General features: G+C 40.8%; 1 protein-coding gene across 1 annotated transcript; it reads right to left on the bottom strand.

Annotated features, from left to right (window-relative positions):
• Window positions 1–14,518: 14,518 nt before the first annotated feature.
• LOC129082645 (carcinoembryonic antigen-related cell adhesion molecule 21-like) lies at window positions 14,519–18,574 on the bottom strand. Its single transcript, XM_054588374.1, has 2 exons — window positions 18,253–18,574; window positions 14,519–14,799 (listed from the first exon to the last, which is right to left on the bottom strand). The coding sequence occupies exons 1-2, from the start codon at window positions 18,572–18,574 to the stop codon at window positions 14,519–14,521; spliced, it is 603 nt and encodes a 200-aa protein (XP_054444349.1).
• Between the last annotated feature and the right edge of the window lie 2,038 nt (window positions 18,575–20,612).

Genomic DNA, 20,612 nt, shown 5'->3' on the forward strand with positions numbered 1-20,612 from the left:
ACGGGTGGCTGAGATGGCTGAAGGTGCAGAGTGGCCCCAGGTGCCAAGCCCACTCTCTATCAGCCACAACCTCTGTCTCTCTACAGAGCTGTGAGTGTCCAACATTCTAGCCAGCAACAGCACAGTCACAGAGAATTTCAACACAGTGCTTATGGCTGCTACTCAGTTGTAGACTCCATTCAGTGGTATACAACAGTGAGGGCCTTTGGCTCTTTAAGAGAATGATGCTGTCCTGTGGCTACAGGACCTTCACCACAGACCCTGTCAGGAGAAAAGATGAAGGAATTGTCAATGTGATATCTGGAAACCCTACAGTCTCTTTGAGAGTGAGCCCTTTAAACTGGGTGTAGAATGTGAGTTCCCCTTCTTCCCTCACCTGTTATTTAACTCTGAATAAATATTTTTGTGTTTTTAAATAAATGTGTTGTGTAACTGAAAAGAATTTTCAACACTTGCACTGAGTCAATAAATGCTCAATAATAAAAGGTGACAGTGTCATTGTTGATTTAAAGTTACATTTTACATCCGATCCCCGCTTTGGGTGGTCTGAGATGCACCGTCTTTGCAGAGCAGGAGACACCATGTCCCTCGTGTATGAGCAGATGTCATGTGATGACCAGTGGGAGTATGTGATAAGCTCGCAGAAATCCCCACTCGGTCCTCTTTCCAGGGGTCCTGTGGAGAGCACCTGGACACTGTGTGGACAAGAATAAGCTAAAAGGCACCTACGTGGCTAGTGACTCTGAGCTCTTTTTCTCTCTTTGACTTCTTTCCATAAATTCTAATGTATTCTTGAGTATTCTTATTTTCATGGCAGTAGGTTTATTGCATAAGTTTAGTATGACTGTTGCTTTTAGTAATAGACTATAACTGGAATCATTGGTAATACAAATAAAGCTTTCATTCAAATGCCCTCGTTCAGCCTGATGCCCACAGAACTGAAAATAACATCTCTCTGTATGAAGCTAAATTTGACCCGATGGTTATGTTGGTGTTTCTTAGAGGACAGGGCATCAGCAAAAACTAGTGAAACTGCAGGTGAGGTATGAGGGTGAAGCTTCCTAACATTGAGTGGCTGTTAAAACTCCCATCTTATCCCAAAACAAGTACAAGTAGGGAAATGATAAAGATCAGAGCCAAATTAAATGACATAGGAACAAAAAGCACAATCTAAAAGATCAATAAGTCCAGGAGCTGGTTCTTTAAAAAGATAAACAAAATTAACAAGCCTTTAATTGGACTCATCAAGGAAAAAAGAGAGATGACCCAAATAAATAAAATCAGGAACAGAACAGATGAAATTACCACCAATATAGAAATACTGAGGATCATATGAAATTACTACAAACAAGTACATGCCAAGAAATTTGAAAACTTGGACAAAATGGACAAATTTCTAGGAATATATAAACCTCCAAAACCGAGTCAAGAGGAAGCAGAAAACCTGAATAGACAATTATCTGCTAGTGAAATTGAAAGAGTAATCCAAAAAAATCCAGGCATGCAAAATCCCAGGGCCAGATGGATTCAGAGGAGAATTTTACAAAATATTTGGAGAATAGCTAACCTTGATGCTCTTCAAAATTTTCCAAAAAACCCAAGAAAAGGGAAGACTCCCAAACTCTTTTTATGTGGCCAGTATTATCCTAATTCCAAAATCGGATAGACACAAAAAAAGAAAGAAAATTATGGGCCAATATTGCTGATGACAATAGATACAAAATCCTTAACAAAATATTGTCAAATCACATCTACAAAACTGTCACTCTTTGCACATGGCATGACAGTGTACATAGAAAACCCTATGGACTTCAGCAGAAAATTACTTGACCTAATAAGTGAACTTGGCAAAGCAGCAGGATGCAAAGTCAATGTTCAGGAATCAAAGGCATTTTTGTACACCAACAATGAAATATCATAAACAGAAATCAAGAAAACAATCCCATTTACTCTAGCAACAAGAAAAATGAAGTGCCTAGGAGTAAACCTAAGAAGGAGGTAAAACCTGTACTCAGAAAACTACACAACATTTAAGAAAGAAATTAAAGAAGACACAAATAAGTGGAAGCATATACTCTAATCATGGATTTGAAAATTAACATCATCAAAATATCCATACTACCCAAAGCAATTTATAGATTCAATACAGTCCCTGTTAAAATACCAATGATGTATTTCACAGATATAGAACAAATATTGAAAAAAAAATTATGTGGAACCAAAAATGACCCCGAATAGCCACAGCAATTTTGAGAAGGAAGAACAAAGTAGGAAGGATCAAAATACCTGACATCAAACTACATTACAAGGCCACTGCAATCAAAACAATCTAGTATTGGCATAAGAACAGACACATAGACCAATGGAACAGAATAGAGAGCCTAGAAATAAACCCATGTCTCTATGTTGAATTCATATTTGACAAAGGGGGCAGAAGCATAAAGTGGAGTAAAAATAGCCTTTTCAACAACTGGTGTTTGGAGATTCAGACAGCTACATACAAAAAAATGAAACTCTACAACAAACTTACAACATATACAAAAATAAACTCAAGATGGATAAAAGACTTAAATATAAGTTTTGACACCATAAGAGTACTAGAGGAGAATGTAAGCAGAGAAATTTCAGATATCCTACACAGCAATATTTTCAGCAATATGTACCTTATAACATGGAACCTAAAGGAAAGAATAAACAAATGGGACTTCATCAAAATAAGAAGCTTCTGCACAGCTAAAGAAAACATTGGCAAAATGAAAAGGGAGCCAATCACATGGGAAAATATATTTGCCAATGATACCTCAGGCAGGGGTTTGATCTCCAAAACATATAAAGAACTCACATGATTCCACTCCAGGAAGACAAACAATCCAATAAAAAAAATGGGCAAAGGACCCGAACAGACACTTCTCCAAGGAGGATATACCGGGTGCACAAAGACACATGTATGGATGCTCAACATCACTAGCCGTCAAAGAGATGCAAATTAAAACAAAATGAGGTACCACTTCACACCAATCAGAATGGTAACAAACAAGACTGGTGAGGTTGTGGAGAAAAGGGAACCCTAGTATGCTGTTGGCAGAAATGCAGACTGGTACAGCCACTGTTGAAAACAGAATGGAACACACTAAAAAAAAATTGAATTGCCTTTTGACCTGGCAATTTCACACTAGTGTTATATGCTAGGAATCCTGAAACACCAATTCAAAAGTACCTATGTACCCCAATGTTTATAGCAGCACAATTTACAATAGCCATGTGCTGGAGGCAATCTAATTGCCCATCAGGAAATGAGTGGATCAAAAGAAACTACACAATGGAATATTATGCAGCAGAATGAAAGAAGGAGCTCCTACTCTTTGTGACAGCAAGGATGGAGCTGAAGAGCATTATGCTAAGTGAAATAAGCCAGGAAGTGAAAGAAAAATGACAGATTATCTCACCTATAAGTAGAACTGAATCAACAAAACAAACAAGAAAGCAAAATATTACCAGGGACATTGAATTAAAGAACAATCTGACAGTAATCAGAGGGGCTGGGAGAGAGGGATAATGGGGGAAAGTTTGTCAAGATACATGTACAAAGGACCCATGGGTAAGGCAAAGGGGAGAAGGTTGACCCTGGTGGGTGGGCATGGGTGGTGCAGAGGAACGTGGTGTCAGGGAAATGGAGACAACTGTCAACAATAAACAAAAAAATGACTGAGGGTGTAGAGAAACAAACCTGAATCAAATTTTGCATTAAGAATGAATATTCACTCATCTGTGGAAACTATTGGGATGATTCAGAAGGATGCAGCTATGGGCAACTGGAATTGGCAGGTTCATCACAGCAATGCAGCCACTGATGCATCATGTGTTGTGCAGAGTTTTTCGGCAAAACATCCAATCACGATGATGACTCAGTGCCCTACCGCCCAGATTTTCTGCCCTGTGACTCCTGGCTTTTCCTGAAACTAAAAGCACCTTTGAAAGGGAAGAGACTGTCTATGAGATGTAGGAAAATAATATGGGGCCACTGACGGCAATTGGGAGAACTGTCTAAGATCCCAACCTGCGTACTTTTAAGGGAACTGAGGCATCGTTGTCCTATATCCAATGTTTCTTGTGTCTTCTATCTTCCCCAATAAATGCGTCTATTCTTCATATTACACATCTGGATACCTTCTGGACAGAACTAGTACATTCATGACAACATTATCAAGCATGACAGTTTTAGGTACTTTTTGTCACTATACAAATTTATTACAACATTATTGACTATGTTCTCTATGTTGTTTGTTAAATCCCAGTGACTTATTTATTTTATAACTAGAAGTTTGCACCTTTTAATTCTCTTCACCTATTTCTACCGTCCTCTCTGGAATCTACCAGTGTCTCCACATATGGGAACCTCCCTGGAACCATGTGTCTCTGGAATCTACTGTTTTTTTTTCTCCATATGTATGAACTTGTTTCTTTTGTATGTTCATATGTCAAGCTTTTTAAGATTCTACATGTGGTAACATGACACAGTATTTGCCTTTGCCTCTGAGATTTATTTTACTTAATATAATACCCTTCAAGACTATCTATTTCATCACCAATGGAAAGATTTCATACTGTTTAATGGCCGAACAATATTCAATTTTATTCTATACATATACGCATCTATTTACCATGTATGTGTCATATTTAGTTTTTCTGATCATCTATTGATGGACTCTTACATTGCTCCCTTTTTTTCTCTATTATTAACCAGCATAATATTTCAAAGGGCATAGGAGTAGCTATATTATTCTGAATAGTGTTTACATGTTCTTCAGACAAATTGCTGTAAGTTGAATTGGTGGGCCATGTGGTAATTCAATTTTTAAATTTTTATGTAATCTCGGTGTTTTAATTGGCATTTCTCTAAAAGACATGATTTCTTACAATGTTTTCTGAACCTGAAATGGATTCCTGGTCCAGGACTCCCATGCTGGACTCATGTGTCTGGAGCATGCTGAGCTGACCCTTTCTTGTGAATATTTGCAGCTGGTGTCTCTCTAACCTCCAGCATTACCATCTGTTAGTGGTCTGAGGGCCCACCTTGTCAGGGGCTGCCTTCCGGGTGCACAAGACAGGGGACGCAGGGTGATGGCAGGTTTCTGAAATAACAGATGGAAAAAAAAACCCCTGCTTAAATCAAGAGTGACGATGGCAAGGAAAAGGTGTGAGGGCAGCAGCCATTCACTGGGGGCACCTTTGGGGCCGGACCTGGAAATGTGCTGCCTTATTCAAAACAGAAAGTGTAAATGTGAATCTCTAAACAACATAAGAAGCCATGCCACTGTGGTACAGAACAGAGGGCTCCTGTCCCCATTTCCTTTTGTTCTCCTGGAGCCTCTGCTCCAGTATTGTCAGCCCTTGTTGTGGCTTTAAGAAAAGTGAGAATCATGCTCCTGAGGGTGAATGTCTTTAAAACTGGATGATTGGGGGCATGATAACCTCATACCCAATTTCTAAACTTATTGTGGTCGAAAAAGGATATACCAATGAGGAAGTTTGGATTGGTGTTTTGAACAGCAGATTATGCTACAGAGAGAGCCTTTAATGTCTGAAGAAGGAAAACTGTGGTAACAGCTCTGAGGCCTGGAGAAACCCCCTTATTGCCAAACCTCCCAAGTAGTTCTTTTCTTGGTTTTTGGTTCCATGCACTTTGAGATCATCAGGCCCTTGTCCCCACTCAATCCCTTTCTTTACTAAGCACCCAGGCTCCTCTTCAGAAGCTCTGAGGGCCTCACTCAGTGTCTCTTCCTCCAGGCCTCTGAGCTCTTGCAAACCCCAAATCTCTGTCACTGGATGAGCTGGTGATAAAGGTGGGGACTTCACTGCACTAGGGCTGCAGGGTGACTCTTCCACAGCCCGGCCACAGCCCTGGCTTTGAGAGCCATCCGCCCAGCTCGCCAGGGCTGACCTGGACGCTGGAAACCTTGCCTTCAATTTGTGCTCCTGATCCGTGTACCTTGGTCCTTCCCCAGGTTTCAGTCATGGCAACCCCCTGGCTGGTGTGCTGTCCTGGGACCTCTCCTGGTCTTTCCCTCTAATCCCCAGTCATGTCTAAGCCAGAGATGAGCACAGCAAGCCTAGGAACTAACTTCAAAATATACAGACCTGACCTTAAGGCATCCCAGGTATAGGAGATTTGCTGACCTTCAGCTGTGCATCTAGGATGATGTAAATCCAGGATGACATGAAATCAGGTTGACTAAACCAGGATGACACACATCAGTGTAACTTGCATCATCAGTAGGGTCTGTACTTGCCTGCATGTAGAGAATTTCTCAACCTTCTCCCTGGATCTCTTTGTTTTGTTTCTTCTTCCTCAATACAAAAACCTCTGTCTATACTGAGCCATTGAGATGGGTTTTGAGACAAGAGTTTCCCATTTTCTCAGGGAGATGGACTTTGAGGTAGGAGTCCCCCATCTTCCAGGTGGGCTGACACTTGAAAATAAACTGCTTTTCTTCACACCAGCACCTGCCTCTCGAGTGTTAGCTTTTGAAGTGGCAGGCAGCCAGACCTGGGTTGGGTTACAGTAGACAGGGCAAAGATGCAAAATGGCTGGCTTCACTCCCAAATGTAGCTGCTGCGGTTGTGGAGGGATATCTCAGATGTGGGGGGGTTTCCACATGGGGCTTACACTTTAGGCTACTCTCCACAGCCTAGGCATTGGAGACAGGAAGAGACACCCACATAACACCTGGCTCGTGAAAAGCAGAGTTTCAGTCTGCCAAGGAGAGAAGAAATCTGCTGGACACACAGGCACTGTCTTAAAGGTCAAACACACAAAGTTAATTCACAGCCACTCACCCAGGGCTTTGGGGGATGGAGGGCTGTGCAGACTAAAGTTGACTGAGGAGAGTTTGGGGCTTAAGTCTCTGAGAAGAAGGCTTGGGATCAGCCATCAGGATCCTGGTACAGGGTCACATCCTAATTCCACAGTTGCCATCTTCGTTTGGTGAAGCATTCCATTCTGAGAAGCATCAGCCTGAAGAAAAGCAATTACCCCACCCTGTGGAATTGCCCACCCTATGAGTCTTAATCTCCCCTGAGGAGTCAGCTGCGCAAGATGAAATTTAGAAGTCTGAGCAAACACAGTGGGGGAGGGGTCCATGATTGGCTTTAGGTGAGGCCATTCCCCCCACTTTCCTACAGACCTTACCGGAACTACCCCACATGAGAGACCTGATAGTTCCACCCACACTGACTTCTGGCAGACTCTCCCTCTGGGCTCTGGAGGCCCCACTGACTGACTACTTGAGGCTCTGCCAGGTCAGAGAAAAGTCTAGAACAGACTAAGTTGTAGGCTCTGGGGCAGGTGATTACAACTACCATGTTGCCCTAAGACTGAATGGCACCTCACCCTGAGAGGAGATCCACTAGTTTCAACATCCTGATTCCACCAGTGGCTTTTTATTGACAATTTCTTATGATCAGCTGGCAGGCAGAAAAGTATCGCAGGGTTTCTTGGGATGTTTACTGACCTACCCCAAGGCCTAGTGCTGGTAAAAACTAATCTTTGAGTGTAGCTTAAATTTTAGCTCCTACAGCTCAGCCCAGTAGAGGCAGTCACAGAATACAGACTGTTTATAGCTTCAAAGAGGTTGCTGAGAAATAGGAAAAGACAACATTTGACATCAGCTTGCACAAAAGCATTTCCCAAGAGACACAGAAACAACACATAAAGTTGTCAGGTTCAGACAACACTAGAACAGCATACAAGAAACTTCACAAACAGCATATCTAAAGAATAATTGCAGCAGTATGCACTAAGCTGCTGAGACATCCACTTTTTTCTTTTTAATTTCTCTTTTCTTTCTATTTTTTCTTTTTTTCTTCTAGTTCCTTTTCCTTGTTTTTTATTTCTTCTATTTTCTTTATTTTATTAGTCAGCTAATGCATAGCAGCTCCCACTCTATGGTAGTGCTTGAGCATCACGTCTGCCAGCCTGAGTTTTGATTCCACTCATAAAGGGGCCAACAGCAATGAAGACTCATTTATAATGGTTGGGCCCCATAATCTCACAAACAGCATTCCTTGAGCATCAACTCAGGAGGTCAAGGAGATTGCATCACTTGGTCACACAAGGTATCTACTACTCAAGGTCATTTCACAAAAACTAGGAGTCATAGCAAATCTTCTAATACATAAAAACAAACACAAAAACACAGCCACTGTAGGGGAACAAAGAGGCCATAAGTGAAAGAACAAGAGGACTATGCGGGAAAAAGAACTTAATGAAATGCAGGCAATATGTCAGATATATAGTTCAAAGCAATAGTTAAAGGATACTCTGAAAACTCCATGAGAACTAAAACACCATAAAACAGTACATAAAAATATGCATATAAAAAAGTTAAAGGACAAGGAATAGAAAAGTATTTGCAACACATCTAAAACTTGATTAATAGCTTTTTTTTTTTAGAGAAAAAAGTTCTATAAACCTTTAATCAATAAATGGATAAAGAAAACCAAAAAGTCATTTAAAGCTTTTTTTGAAATAATAGATGTCATGTTGGTTTAATTGCTGAGACTTTATAATGGTTTAAAATTTTTTAAATATTTTATAATTAACTTTGACATTTAAAAAATAAATAAAATCAATCTGCATTTAAGAATGAAAGAAAGAGAGAGAGATATGGAACTCTTACCTTTTGCAACAACATGTATGGAACTGGAGGATATTAAACTAAGTGAAATAAGCCAGTTGATGAAAGACAAATACCATATAATCTCACCTAAAAGTGGACTCCATTCAACAAAATAAACTAATAAACAAAATAAACCACAGGCATGGAAACATGGAGCAGACTGAAAGTGACCAGAGAGGATGGGGAAAGAGGACAGATGTAGAAAGAAGGGGAAGGGACTAGACAAAGAACATGTGTGAATGACCCATGGACACGGACAACAGAGTGGGAATTGACTGTGGGAGTGGGATGGGTGGAGGGAGGTAAAGGGGTAAAAAGTGAGACAACTGTAATAGAATAAACATGATTTATAAATTAAAAAAATAAATAAACAAAATGAAAAAAAGTACATACAAACCATGAAAAGAACAGCTGGAAATGAAGAATATCATAGCTGATTTCAACAATACACTGTAAACAAGAAGTCACTTGGATTAAGTAGAGGATTGATTCAGTAATCTGAAAGGCAAGGTAGATAATAACTTCCAATCAGAGCAGATAAAAGATAAAAGAATAAGATAATTTTAAGTATCCTTTGGGACAACATACAGTGTAACAACATCTGAATCCTAAGTGTCCAAGAAAGAGAAGAAAGTCATCAAGGGACTGAGAACCTATTTGAGGAGATATTGGCCATAGTGAAAGAAGAGACACTCAAAGTGAGGAAGAGCAGAGAGTACCAAAGAAGAGGAACTTAAACAGGCCCACACAAAGACATACTATGATTAAAGTGGCAAATGTAAAGGACAAATAGAAAATTCTAGAAACAGCAATAAGCAACTAATTACACACAAGGGAGCATTTGTAAGACTCTAAGTTGATTTCTGAACAGAAAGATTTAAGTAACTCAATTAAAAAATATAATTTTATACTTAAAGAAACTGGGGGAATCAACATGTAAAGCCCAAAGTGAAGAAAAAGAAAAAAAAATCAAAGAAGAAAGAAATGAAGTAGGGTCTAAAATGTTTAGTACAAAATATCAATGAAACCAAGAGCTGATTCTTTGAGAAGATATACAACATTGACAAATCTGCAACCAAAGTCTTCAAAAAAGACAGAGGACTTAAATAAATAAAATTAGAAATAAAAGAGAATTAACAACTGACATTCAAGAAATAAAGAAGATTGTAAAAAATAGAGTGAACAAATTGGACAACCTGGAAGAAATCGATATATTCGTAGAAACATACCATTTTATAAAATTGAATCAGGAAGAATCAGAGATCTGAATAGAAAGATTACAAATAGGGAAATTGAAGGAGTAATCCAAAAACTTTTTTATGTATTTTCTTTCTGTTGACTCTAGGAGAGGTAAAGGGAGGATAAGTAGAAACTAAAAATGGAACTGCCTTTTGACCCAGCCATTCCAGTGCTTTAAGAATCCCAAAACACTTATTCAAAAGAACCTATACACCCCAATGTTCATAGCAGCACAATTTACAACAGCCAAGTGCTAGAGCAACCTAAGTGTCCATCGGTAAATGAGTGAATTAAAAAAAGTATGGTACATTTACACAAATGGAATACTATATAGCAAAAAGAAAGGAGTTCTTACCCTTCATGACAGCATGGATGGAACTGGAGAGCATTATGCAAAGTGAAATAAGCCAAGTAGTGAAAAACAAATACCAGATGGTCTCACCTATAAATGGAACCTAATTAACAACACAAAGAAGGGAGAAAACACATCCAGAGACACTGAAATAAAGAACAAACTGACAGTAACCAGAGAGGGGGAAAGGGTGATAACAGGGGAATGAAGCAGAAGGGTCATGAAGTAGCACACGTAAGGACTCATGGACAAAGCCCAAGGGGAGTAGGATTGAGGGTGGGAGGTGGGGTGGGTGGGGTGGAGGAGAGTGGTGGGGTGAGAATGGATACAGATTTCCTTGAAAAACAATAAAAAACAATCATTGATGTGAGAGTGAAACATTGATCAGTTGCCTCTTGGATGTACCCCAAATGGGAATGGAAACTTCAGTTCAGGCATGTGCCCTAACAGGAAATTAAACCTGCAAACTTTTGGTTTGCAGGATGACACACAACCAACTAAGCTATATAGGCCAGGGCCAAAATGCTCTAATCCAATAAAAAGTCTTGGACTGGATGGTTCCCAGGTAAATTTTATAAAAGTTTCCTAGACAAACACACACCTATTCTTCTCAAACTATGCTAAAAAAATCCCCCAAAAAGTGAATTCCAATGAACAAAATAAACTAACAAGCCAAGCGGAAACAGTAGCATGGGTGCCTGGGTGCACTGACAGAGGAGAGGGATGAGGAGAGACTCAGTAAAGGGCGTTAAAGGAATTAGCCGAAGAACATGTCTGCACGACCCAGAGACAGAGACAGCAGTGTGGTCATGGCCAGAGAAAGGGGGCGTGGCCACTGCATGGAGGGGGGCAAAGAAGTGGGAACAGAAAACATCTGTGATATTATCAAAAATAACAATAGAGTAAAAACAATAGTATTTTTATGTGATACGTTGCAAAACAACAGGAATGATGGTGGGTTAATTACTGTTTACAAACAGCACAATATCTGAACAACTAAATGTCCTAAAACATTTATGAGACAAATAACACTGGACATAAATCATGCTAATGTATATACAGCATTGTAAATACACTAAAAGCAAATAAATTGTGCACTAAAAAATGGTTGCAATGGCAAATTTTATTTGTGTGCATTTTAAAACAATAAAAATAGCTATGGCATTAAAAAGAATGGCCTCTTGTTTGGTGTGATGAGCTTGATATTTGCAACTAAATATAGAGTAAAAGATTCAAAATAAAGCGACACTTGAAGTATGATATGCGCTTTAGGGAGTTTGAGCAAATTCTGAGCCCCAATCTCCATTGATAGTTTTAGTGTAATAGGGAAGACTTAAGAAAATAAATAATGAAAATGACCATAATTTCAGAAAATTGTCACTTCTGGGTTCAGGGGAGGCTATGTGGCCAGGACTATGGACAGAGGGTCTTCTGAATGCTGGCAATGAACTAGTTCCTGATGTGTGGTTACCCAGTTTTTAACTTGATTTATGTTTTGTTAATACATGTCTACATGATATAAACTTTTTCATGCTTTCTAAATAAACTAGCTTAAAATGGACATTTATGGTTTTGTTCCATAATCATTTTGGCTTTACATAATTGCCCTATCTTCAATATAAACAATATTTATACAAAAATATAATGACCCATTTTCAATAAATGATAATTTTTCCCTTAAAAAGCCATTTATGAAATAAGGTTTTATGTGCTTTCAAAGAATAAAATAGTTGTGTCTATTTAAAAATGCAATGCCCAGTTTTTTAAGAGTATTGAATTTATCCTAATAGAAAATTAAATGATCATGTCTTATTATTAATTGTAAAGACATAACCTATTAAAAATTGTTATATGTTCTCTGGTGTGTAATGAGCTTTGCCTTTCAAAATTACACAGATTATGTCCCATACTGTCAATGATCCTGAAATTAATAAATGTGTCCTTTCTTCAGGAAGTGTAAAATCTTGTAGTGATGGTCATGGAAGGAATAAGACCGCACACACCAACATGGATGTATAGCAGAGACACAATAGTAAATAAAAAGAAGGAAGACTGTTCCTTTTGTCTAATCCACATACAGGGGTAGGTAAACACAGAGGATGGCAGAAGAGTCAAACTGAGCCTCAGGCCTTGTTAACGGACAACCCATGAAGGAGTGAGGTTTTCTTTCTGAAACACAGCGTGAGAGCAGTGAGGGTCTCTCAGGGGCCTTGTGAGATGGAGGGAAGGGAACTGTGAGAACCCCCGAGGGCAGACTCTTCAGAAGCACCCCGATATGTCTTTTCTCCCGGGAATTACACCAAAATTTTGTACCTGCTGAAATATTAATCATTTATGATCATGATTGAAGTTTGTTGTTTTCATGTCCTTGATTGTGTTGGATAAGGAGCAATTTTGATTTTGGTGGCTCTTCTTACTTAGCCATTGAAACCAGAAATGAAGCTCATTATTACCATGATTCCTACACAGTGACAAGCTTGGAATTATACACATTTTACAGACAGTGAAACTGAAAAGAATGTACTTACTCCTAATATGCAATTATTAGCATCTGAGTTAATTGCCTTTTGAAGAGGAAGCAGACATTGTGCACAGGCTTATAGTGGCTTTAGAAACAGAAAAGTGAACCTGAGTATCATTGGTCTTATGAAGCTGATGTTCTTGTAATAAATGAGAGGAGATCAAGGAATGAACGTGCAGTACTTCAAATGGCAATAGGTCCTCTAAAGGGTAATAAAGGGGAGTGAAGGAGAGGGGAGTGGATGGGTTGAGGGTTACTTAGTAATGTAAGAGGGTCAGGGAACCTCCATGATACTGAAACATTAGAGTGAGACCTAGAGGGAGGTGAAAGGTTTCATGGGAATCTCTAAAGATCAGTTAAGGGAGAGAGAGCAGCCTGTGCAGCGGACTTGGGGCTGAAGGCTCCTTGCTGTGTTCAAAGGTCAGGAAGTCACTGTGGCCTGAATGAATAAAAAGGATGAAATGAGAAGCCTCTCCCAGAACTCGGGGCTCCCGAGGCTGCAGGGGGGCTGTGGCCAAGGAGCAAGGCAGCAAGCAGGCTTCCCAGGAAGTGGCAGCACGTTCCTAGGTGAGGCTCATCTCCAGTCCTGCCTGAGGGGATTATCCTGGAAGCCACATCTTCGGTCTCCTTCTAAATATATAAGTAAAAAAATTAAAAATTAAGTTAAGTAAGTAATTTTTCTAAAAGAAAAAAAGCAGACCATGTATACAGTAATGATGATTCTGGTTCCTGACCTAAAGACTGTAATTTTTAAATTTTATGCTACTTTAATTAAAAAGAAAAAAACAAATACAAAAAATTTTAAAAAGTACGTCAGTGTCCATTGTTAGTCAATGAGACAAAGAGCAAAAAGTTTGGTCTTTTCGACAGATTTTAATCAGCTAGTAACGCCCAGAGAAGGCTTTTTTTATGTGATCACCTTCAACTCCAAAAAGATTTAAATTTCTATTGTGGCTGGAATGTAAGATTATTATTTTATGTCTTATATTCACACTCTGAGCAAAGGCAGGTTTTAGTTTGCTTCTGTTGAACATTTTTCTTGTATTTGTGTCAACACTACACTTTGTCAAAATAAACCCCATGTCTCTGCATGTGTTGGTGCAGAGGGATCACAGGAAGGTTCTGGATTCTTTGTCTGAGCTGCGCTAAGGGTGTCTGCTCCAGACAATGGCAGATCCCCCAGATGTAACCGAAGTTACCTCTGAATAACGTGTGTTGCATCTTCTAACTGATTTATCACTTTTATAAATTAACTAATTTAAGGTTTTCTCCCTTGGAAGATGAAGACTCAATTTATTTCTTTCACATCATCAACACACACACACACACACACACCCCTAATTCTTTCTATTTTGTATTCAGCATTTTTCTAAAAACTAATATTTAGTGTAGACCTTATTGTGTAGGTATAATGCTATTCACATTTGAACCACATAACTCTGATTTCCTTACATTTGAATGTCTGATGTACATCAGGGATGGAGAAAACTCCTTTTGTGAGCAACAGATGAGGAGGGAGTGTGGTCCTGATCCTTAGACTTGTGTAATGATTTAGAAAAAGGGATTAGAAAAAAGCCCATAACTCAAAACTCAGTGCAGAAAGACATTTTTGAGTTTATTGATTTGATGCAAATCTTTTAATAACTATTTACTTTCATAGGTATTCTATTATAATAATGCTAAAAATTTTGTATTTAGAATTTAATAACATACAGGAGGAAAAGAGGGTCACTCGGATTTCACATCCAGCACAAGGGGCCAACTCAGAGTAGCCGTGAGGGGGTTGGAGGCTCTACACTGGTACCACCCCAAATCTTCCTTCTTGATGGGGTTTATGGTGAGGTGTCGGTGGTCTCCAGACAGCGTCATGCGCTCCGTGAGCTGCAGATACATGCCATTGAACAACCACTGGATGGTGACCCCATTTGTGTAGCAGTGCAAGACCACACTGTCGTCATTCTCTGTGACTGTGGTGTTACTGGCTTCAACTCTGGCCAATATCACAGGTGCTGCAGAGAAACAGAGAATGTGACTGATTAAGAACGAGCTTGAGACATGGAGCCACGCTGCTGACGCAGATCTCGGCCACTCACAGCCCACAGTGAGCCATGGAACAGTCACCAGAGTGTGTTCCCGACATTTGCAGAAGAAAAATTGTCTAAGTTCAGGAGGCCGTATGTAAGGACAGAGCTGCATCTCCCCTCTGGCCCCATGTACCTCAGGGTGATTCCTTAGCCGTTCCCTCAGACATCTTGTAGCAGCACCACAGAAAACCCCTCCCCAGCCCAGATGTCCCATAACCTCATTATCAAGTATGATTTTTCTCTCATGAGTTTTATGATCTTTTCCTAGGACTTTGTTTTTTATTTCATAAAACATCAAGACCCCCTCCTTATGTAAACTTTTATCTATGTTGTGGAAGGCACATTTACCACCTTGTCCATCTCTTCAGCTAAAGGAAGTTAACAATAATGGAAAAGTGTTGAGCTTTTGTTAAATAATTTATTAGGCAGTAAAGACTGTTCAATGGAGAAATGACAGTCTTTTCAGCGAATGGTGTTGCCCAGCAATATCCCCATGCCAGCACATGACATGGATCATTGTCTTATACTATACAAAAAAATTAAGTCATAGTAGATCATCTTCCAAAGGTTAGACCTAAAACTATAAAATGCTTAGAAAAAAATAGGAAGAAGCACTGTGACATTGATTTGAAATGATTTTATGAATATGACACAAAGAACACAGGCAAAAAATGGACAATTTGGATTTTGTCAAAATTAAACAGTCTCTTCATCAAAAAACACAACAGGCTGAAAGGTGACCTAGGAAATGGGAGAAAGTGTTTTGCAAATCATATGGAAAATAAAAAGTTAATGTCTAGAATATACAAAAAAATCTTCTACAATTCAACAGCAACCAAGAAAACCAAATAAACTGATATAAAAATGAACAAAACACTCGAATGGACATTTCTCCAGAGAATAGATACAAATGGTCAAGTGTCACAGAAAAAATGCTCAACACCATTATTATTTATGAAAATGAAAATCAAAATTCTCAAGGTTGAATTTGATACTTGTGATGTTGGGTGTGCTAACTTTGCTCTTCAAGTAAGAGAATAAAAATTGCCCTGTGGAGCATGTTTTATTTCTCCAAGAGCTTCAACCAGAGTTGGCTCTTTCACATATCAGCCAACTTGAGTTTTTGAAACAGCGTGACAGGCTTGTACATCACATGAATATGCATGGGAATCTGAGCACTCAGAGACCATATGGACTTCAGCTCTATGTCTGGGAGAAAGTACAGGCTTTCTCACATGTCATTTAAGTATCAGTTTTGCTTATGGGAAGACATGAGACTGGGCATCAGAGACACCCCTGCACTTCTGGTTCTGTACTGACCAACTGACTATTTCGCTGACCGGGACTGTTTCCTTCCACCTGCACAGATTCCTATTGCCCAGGTGAGAAGGGTTTGTATGAGGCACCATTTCCCAGGACATCCCAGAGACTGGGGTTCAAGGAGAAATAACAGAGAAAGGCCAGAAGCAAGCCAGCGGTGAGTTGAGGACTCAGGTCTTCTGGCTTACAAGTGGTTCAAGTCTTTCCAGGTGAATGTGACTGAAATGAGCCAGCGAGCCACTAGGTAATAGAGCAAAGTCCAAGTAATGATTTAGGAAAGAGGAAAAAAGACTGGCAGAAGCTTTTTATGGCAGCAGAATCCTGTGCTCTGCCCTTGATCATTAAACTCATCCTCTGTCCCCTGAAGGCAGGTGAGGACGTGTGCAAATGCAAAAGGAGTGTCTTAGAGCATGTCAGGAGCGTGGGCTTGCTGAAATGCTGGCGCTTGTGGGCAATATGTGTTATTTGGCTAAGAGACAGAAATTTGGAAAAACTTAAAATTCTTCTGTATGTGAAAATTATTATTAACACCCCAGGGCCTCAGACCAATTGCAAGAAGGACTGTTTTATTAGAGAAAAGAAAAGGATCTAAGATGATGTTCTTTGTTCCTGGGGACACAGAAAACCTGTCCCTCACGGCTAGAATTCAGAGGACTGTATCTAGGCTCTGATGAGATTTTGGATCATTCATTCAAACTCCATTTCTTGCTTCCTGATTCATCAAAAGCAACAGAGTGTTTGTTACTTGTTGGTCCTTCAGGTGGTTTCAGTGGTAGAGTGGGGCAAAGTCCTTTCCTTTACATCTCCTGGGACTGACTTCACCAAAACAAGAAGCAAATAAATAAGTGTTGTCAAGTCGAGTGCAGGGAGGTGTCGATAGGCCACATGAAGGGGAGACCTGTGCAGTGACTCTATTATTCCTGCAGGTAATTTTGTTCTATAGTAAGAATACATTATTTCCACTTTTTTTCACTATACAGACCAAAATGTATTCCTATTAGCTGAGGATGCCTAAGACAAAAGGATATGCACCAGTTTGTTGGTTTAAGAATCTAAAGACTCAATTACATGGTCTCTAAGGTAGAGGAATGAAGTCTATGGCTACAAACAGACCTTGAGGGACTCTGATGAGCTGCTTGTGGTCTGTGCGACTCTGCTTTAGTGACTGTGTCTCCTGGTGCCTCAGTTTATTCTCAATGGCTAATTGGCTGCCAAGTTGTCAGTGTACAAACTGTAGAATACTCACTAGAATACTGACCTAAACCTGGGATAGAAGAGCTGTTCAAATAAGAGGCATCTCTTATTGATTGACTACAAACAGAATCCCCAGGGCTGATCCCTGGTGAATGAGGAGCTGCCAGGAGCATCTTATTTTTTCTATCTCTTTCTGGGGATGCTCACCTTTTTCTAAACCTTTCTAAGTCTCCTGCACAGTCAGTTATATCCAAGGACATTGTCTAACTGTGCTTTCCACACAGTCTCAGGTGATGCCAAACTCCATTTCTGCCAGGAAGTGATTCTTGCGCCTGAGTCCTGACTGGTGACCAGCTCAGGAGCCTGTGACTTGGGCATCCTATAGACTCCTACACACTCAGCCATTCCCAGAGGCTTAATCTGACCTTGCAAGGGCTCACGAGATTCCCTGGAGACAAGGTTTATGGGACAGCCTTACGGGGAGGGGTTTCTGAGCTGAGCTTGGTAAGAATTTCAGGAGGCTTCTCAGCCCAGGCTCTGGCCTAGTACAGCAGGGTCATTCTGAGAGTCAAGTTCATAGGAATTTGCTCAGGGTGCCTGACTGAGACTGGTCTCTTTCTGCTGAGTCACTTCCATCAGAATGATCATTCTATCTGCACTGACTGTCTGCAGGGCTGGAATTTGGGAAGGGAATGGAGATCTTAGGAAGTTTGTCTGCACTCTGTGTATCCTGCATTAAATGCAAAAATCCAATGTGCAACAAAACGTAGAGGGGAATGGAGGCAGAGTTCAGGGCTCTTGGTCTTGCGTGTGAAGTAAAATTCATCCCACTTGACACCCAAAAGTCAGAGAGCAATCACTCACGGTACACACTGAGCCGTCCGAATCCTATTTCCTTTTTTGTCCTAGTAAGGAAGACCACTACGGTGTACATTCCTGCATCGTTCATGGTGAGCTTCTTTATCAGCAAGGATCCATCCGAGAGTATTCTCTCTCGACCACTGTACTCAGGACCATTTACATACAGTTTTCTGGTTCGTGAAAGAAATGCAATTCCACGATCTGGGTCGACTCCTTCCCCCTTGTACCACACATAGCCTGCAGCACCGGAAGGCCTATGGCGCATGCGTAGACGCACATCCTTCCCTTCTGCAACGTTGACTGAAACAATAGCGAGCTGGGCCATGGTCGGCAGGCACCAGAAGGTTAAGAGTGAGACTAGAAAATAAGAAAAACAATTGATCAGTATTTGTATGTATGTACTGTGATGGATAGACAAGCTCTGAATCCTGAGCAGTTCTCTATCTCTCAGCCTTGGTCTCCCTGTGAGGGTGTGTCTCACATGGTCAAAGTCAACAGTGTGGCCCCCATTATTTCAGCGCCTCTGAAACTGTTACTTTTTCTGTTTCAAATACACTTTTCCAGGTGTTTTTTTTGCTCATCCTCTCACTGTGTGCAGATTCCTTCTCACACTCAAAGGCATTTTTGAAAAACATCTTTGCTGACCATCTTCTCTAAAGATCCCCTGTCTTCACTTTTTGATCTGACCCTGCTCTGTTTTTTTTCTTTGTGGCTCTTGTGTGTGCTTGATGTCACATCGAGATCCTTCCTTTTCCCTCTCTCCTCCATAGAACATGGGCTCAATGAAAGCAGGGCCTTGTCTCATCTTGTACCTCCAGTGACTTCAAAAGGCTGCAAATACATGCAGTTGAATGAATGAACAACCCCAAGCTTGCACCTTGTCGGGTATTTGACCCTTTCTGAGGCTGGTGATAAAGGCAATGCCTAGCACCCTTGTTTAAGTATTCTTTCTGGAGTTTCCTGACATAAATCATTATTATTATTATTATTTTCAGTTTTCATAATTCAATACCCTGATGACTATCAAGAAAAGAACAGCAATTGAAGTTTTCCTGCCTCTCACTACTTCCGGGTTATGACATTTTCCCCTTACTGAGCCCCTACTCCATCTTACTCTGCTCTAATTTCTTTGACCTTCAGATCTAAAGAGAAGCTTTCCCTCTGTTCTCAGAGCACTGGTCTCCTCAGGAGATCCCAGCAAGTCTCTGTGGCAGATCCTTAGTCTACCCCAAGAAATTGCCTCCTACTTACCAACCAGCAGGAGCCCTTGCCAGTGGACAAGTCCTCTGTGGGGAAAGACTGAAAGGGATCCCATGGTGTCTGCTGCCTGCTCTGTGGCTTCCTCTTTGAGAAAAGCTTGAGGTTCTGTGAGGCTCACAGGCACCTGTGTCCAGAATGGTGCAATCTGCTGTGTGTCCTACCTGTGAGCTGAGTTTTATGCTGGGGAATGTTTACTATTCTTGTCATGTGGACTGGGGGCAGGGTCTGTGCGCAGAACCCTCCCACTCCCTGCCCTCTTTTTGCCACACTTGCCCCTCTGTACCAGTGCTGCTCCCCTATATTTTGGTTCCTTGGCAACTCCTGAGGTATCGCAAAACCACACATGTGCACACACAGGCGCACGTGCACACATGCATATGAACACACACGTACACACACGTTCTCATGAAGTGTTTGGAAAAGTACAAGCCTGGGGTGTCCGGATTTTGGGCGTTCCCCACACCTCCCTGTCAGGTGCATAGCAGCCTTCCCTGAAGCCTCTCTTCCACATTTGACTTTTCCCTCCAGAGCAGGAGTTCTTGACTTAAATCAGAAAAACCTGTCACAGGGATGTCACCCCTGCTGTGCATCAGATCACTTGTGAAACTTAGTAAACATCACAATGCCTAGGTGACACCTTACAAATGCAGCCTCAGCAGCTGTCCAGAGACTGTGGGCGCCCACTTTAAATGAGATCTCTAGATGTGAAGGTGGAATCACTTCTCTTCCTCTCTGTGCACAGGCGAAGTCTCCAGCTTCCCTCAAGCTGCAGATTCTGACTGGGAAAGGATGCAGTGGGTCAGAGACTCTGCATCTGACAAGCTCTCAGGAGAGGTTGGTGCCACTGGCCTGGGGAGCTCACGTGCAATAGCACAGCTGATGGGGGCACCTGTGCCCCAGAGAGGATGACCCACTTGTCCCAGCGTTGCCCTCTGTGGTGAGTTGTGTTGGCTCTGTCATCACCTCAGGCAGATGCCCAGGTCAAAAAACGGGAACTATTTCTGTTTGTGATGCAGAAACCTAATTGGGAATCCAGTTCAAGTTCTCAAATACTCTGAGAAGCTTTTATTCCTTCCCAGTAGGAAGGTCACAGAGATGAATTT

The sequence above is a fragment of the Pteronotus mesoamericanus genome, unplaced genomic scaffold, assembly GCF_021234165.1.
Source record: "Pteronotus mesoamericanus isolate MK-2021 breed Mesoamerican mustached bat unplaced genomic scaffold, CSHL_Meso_final scaffold_137, whole genome shotgun sequence".
NCBI classification, from domain to species: domain Eukaryota; kingdom Metazoa; phylum Chordata; class Mammalia; order Chiroptera; family Mormoopidae; genus Pteronotus; species Pteronotus mesoamericanus.

What these genes read in the sequence shown, in the direction of transcription:
- LOC129082645 (XM_054588374.1), bottom strand. Translation starts at nt 18,574, where the DNA reads ATGGCCCAGCTCGCTATTGTTTCAGTCAACGTTGCAGAAGGGAAGGAT. An exon ending in CGGACGGCTCAGTGTGTACC is followed by an intron (nt 14,800 to 18,252) that starts GTGAGTGATTGC and finishes GTTTCTCTGCAG; the next exon opens with CACCTGTGATATTGGCCAGA.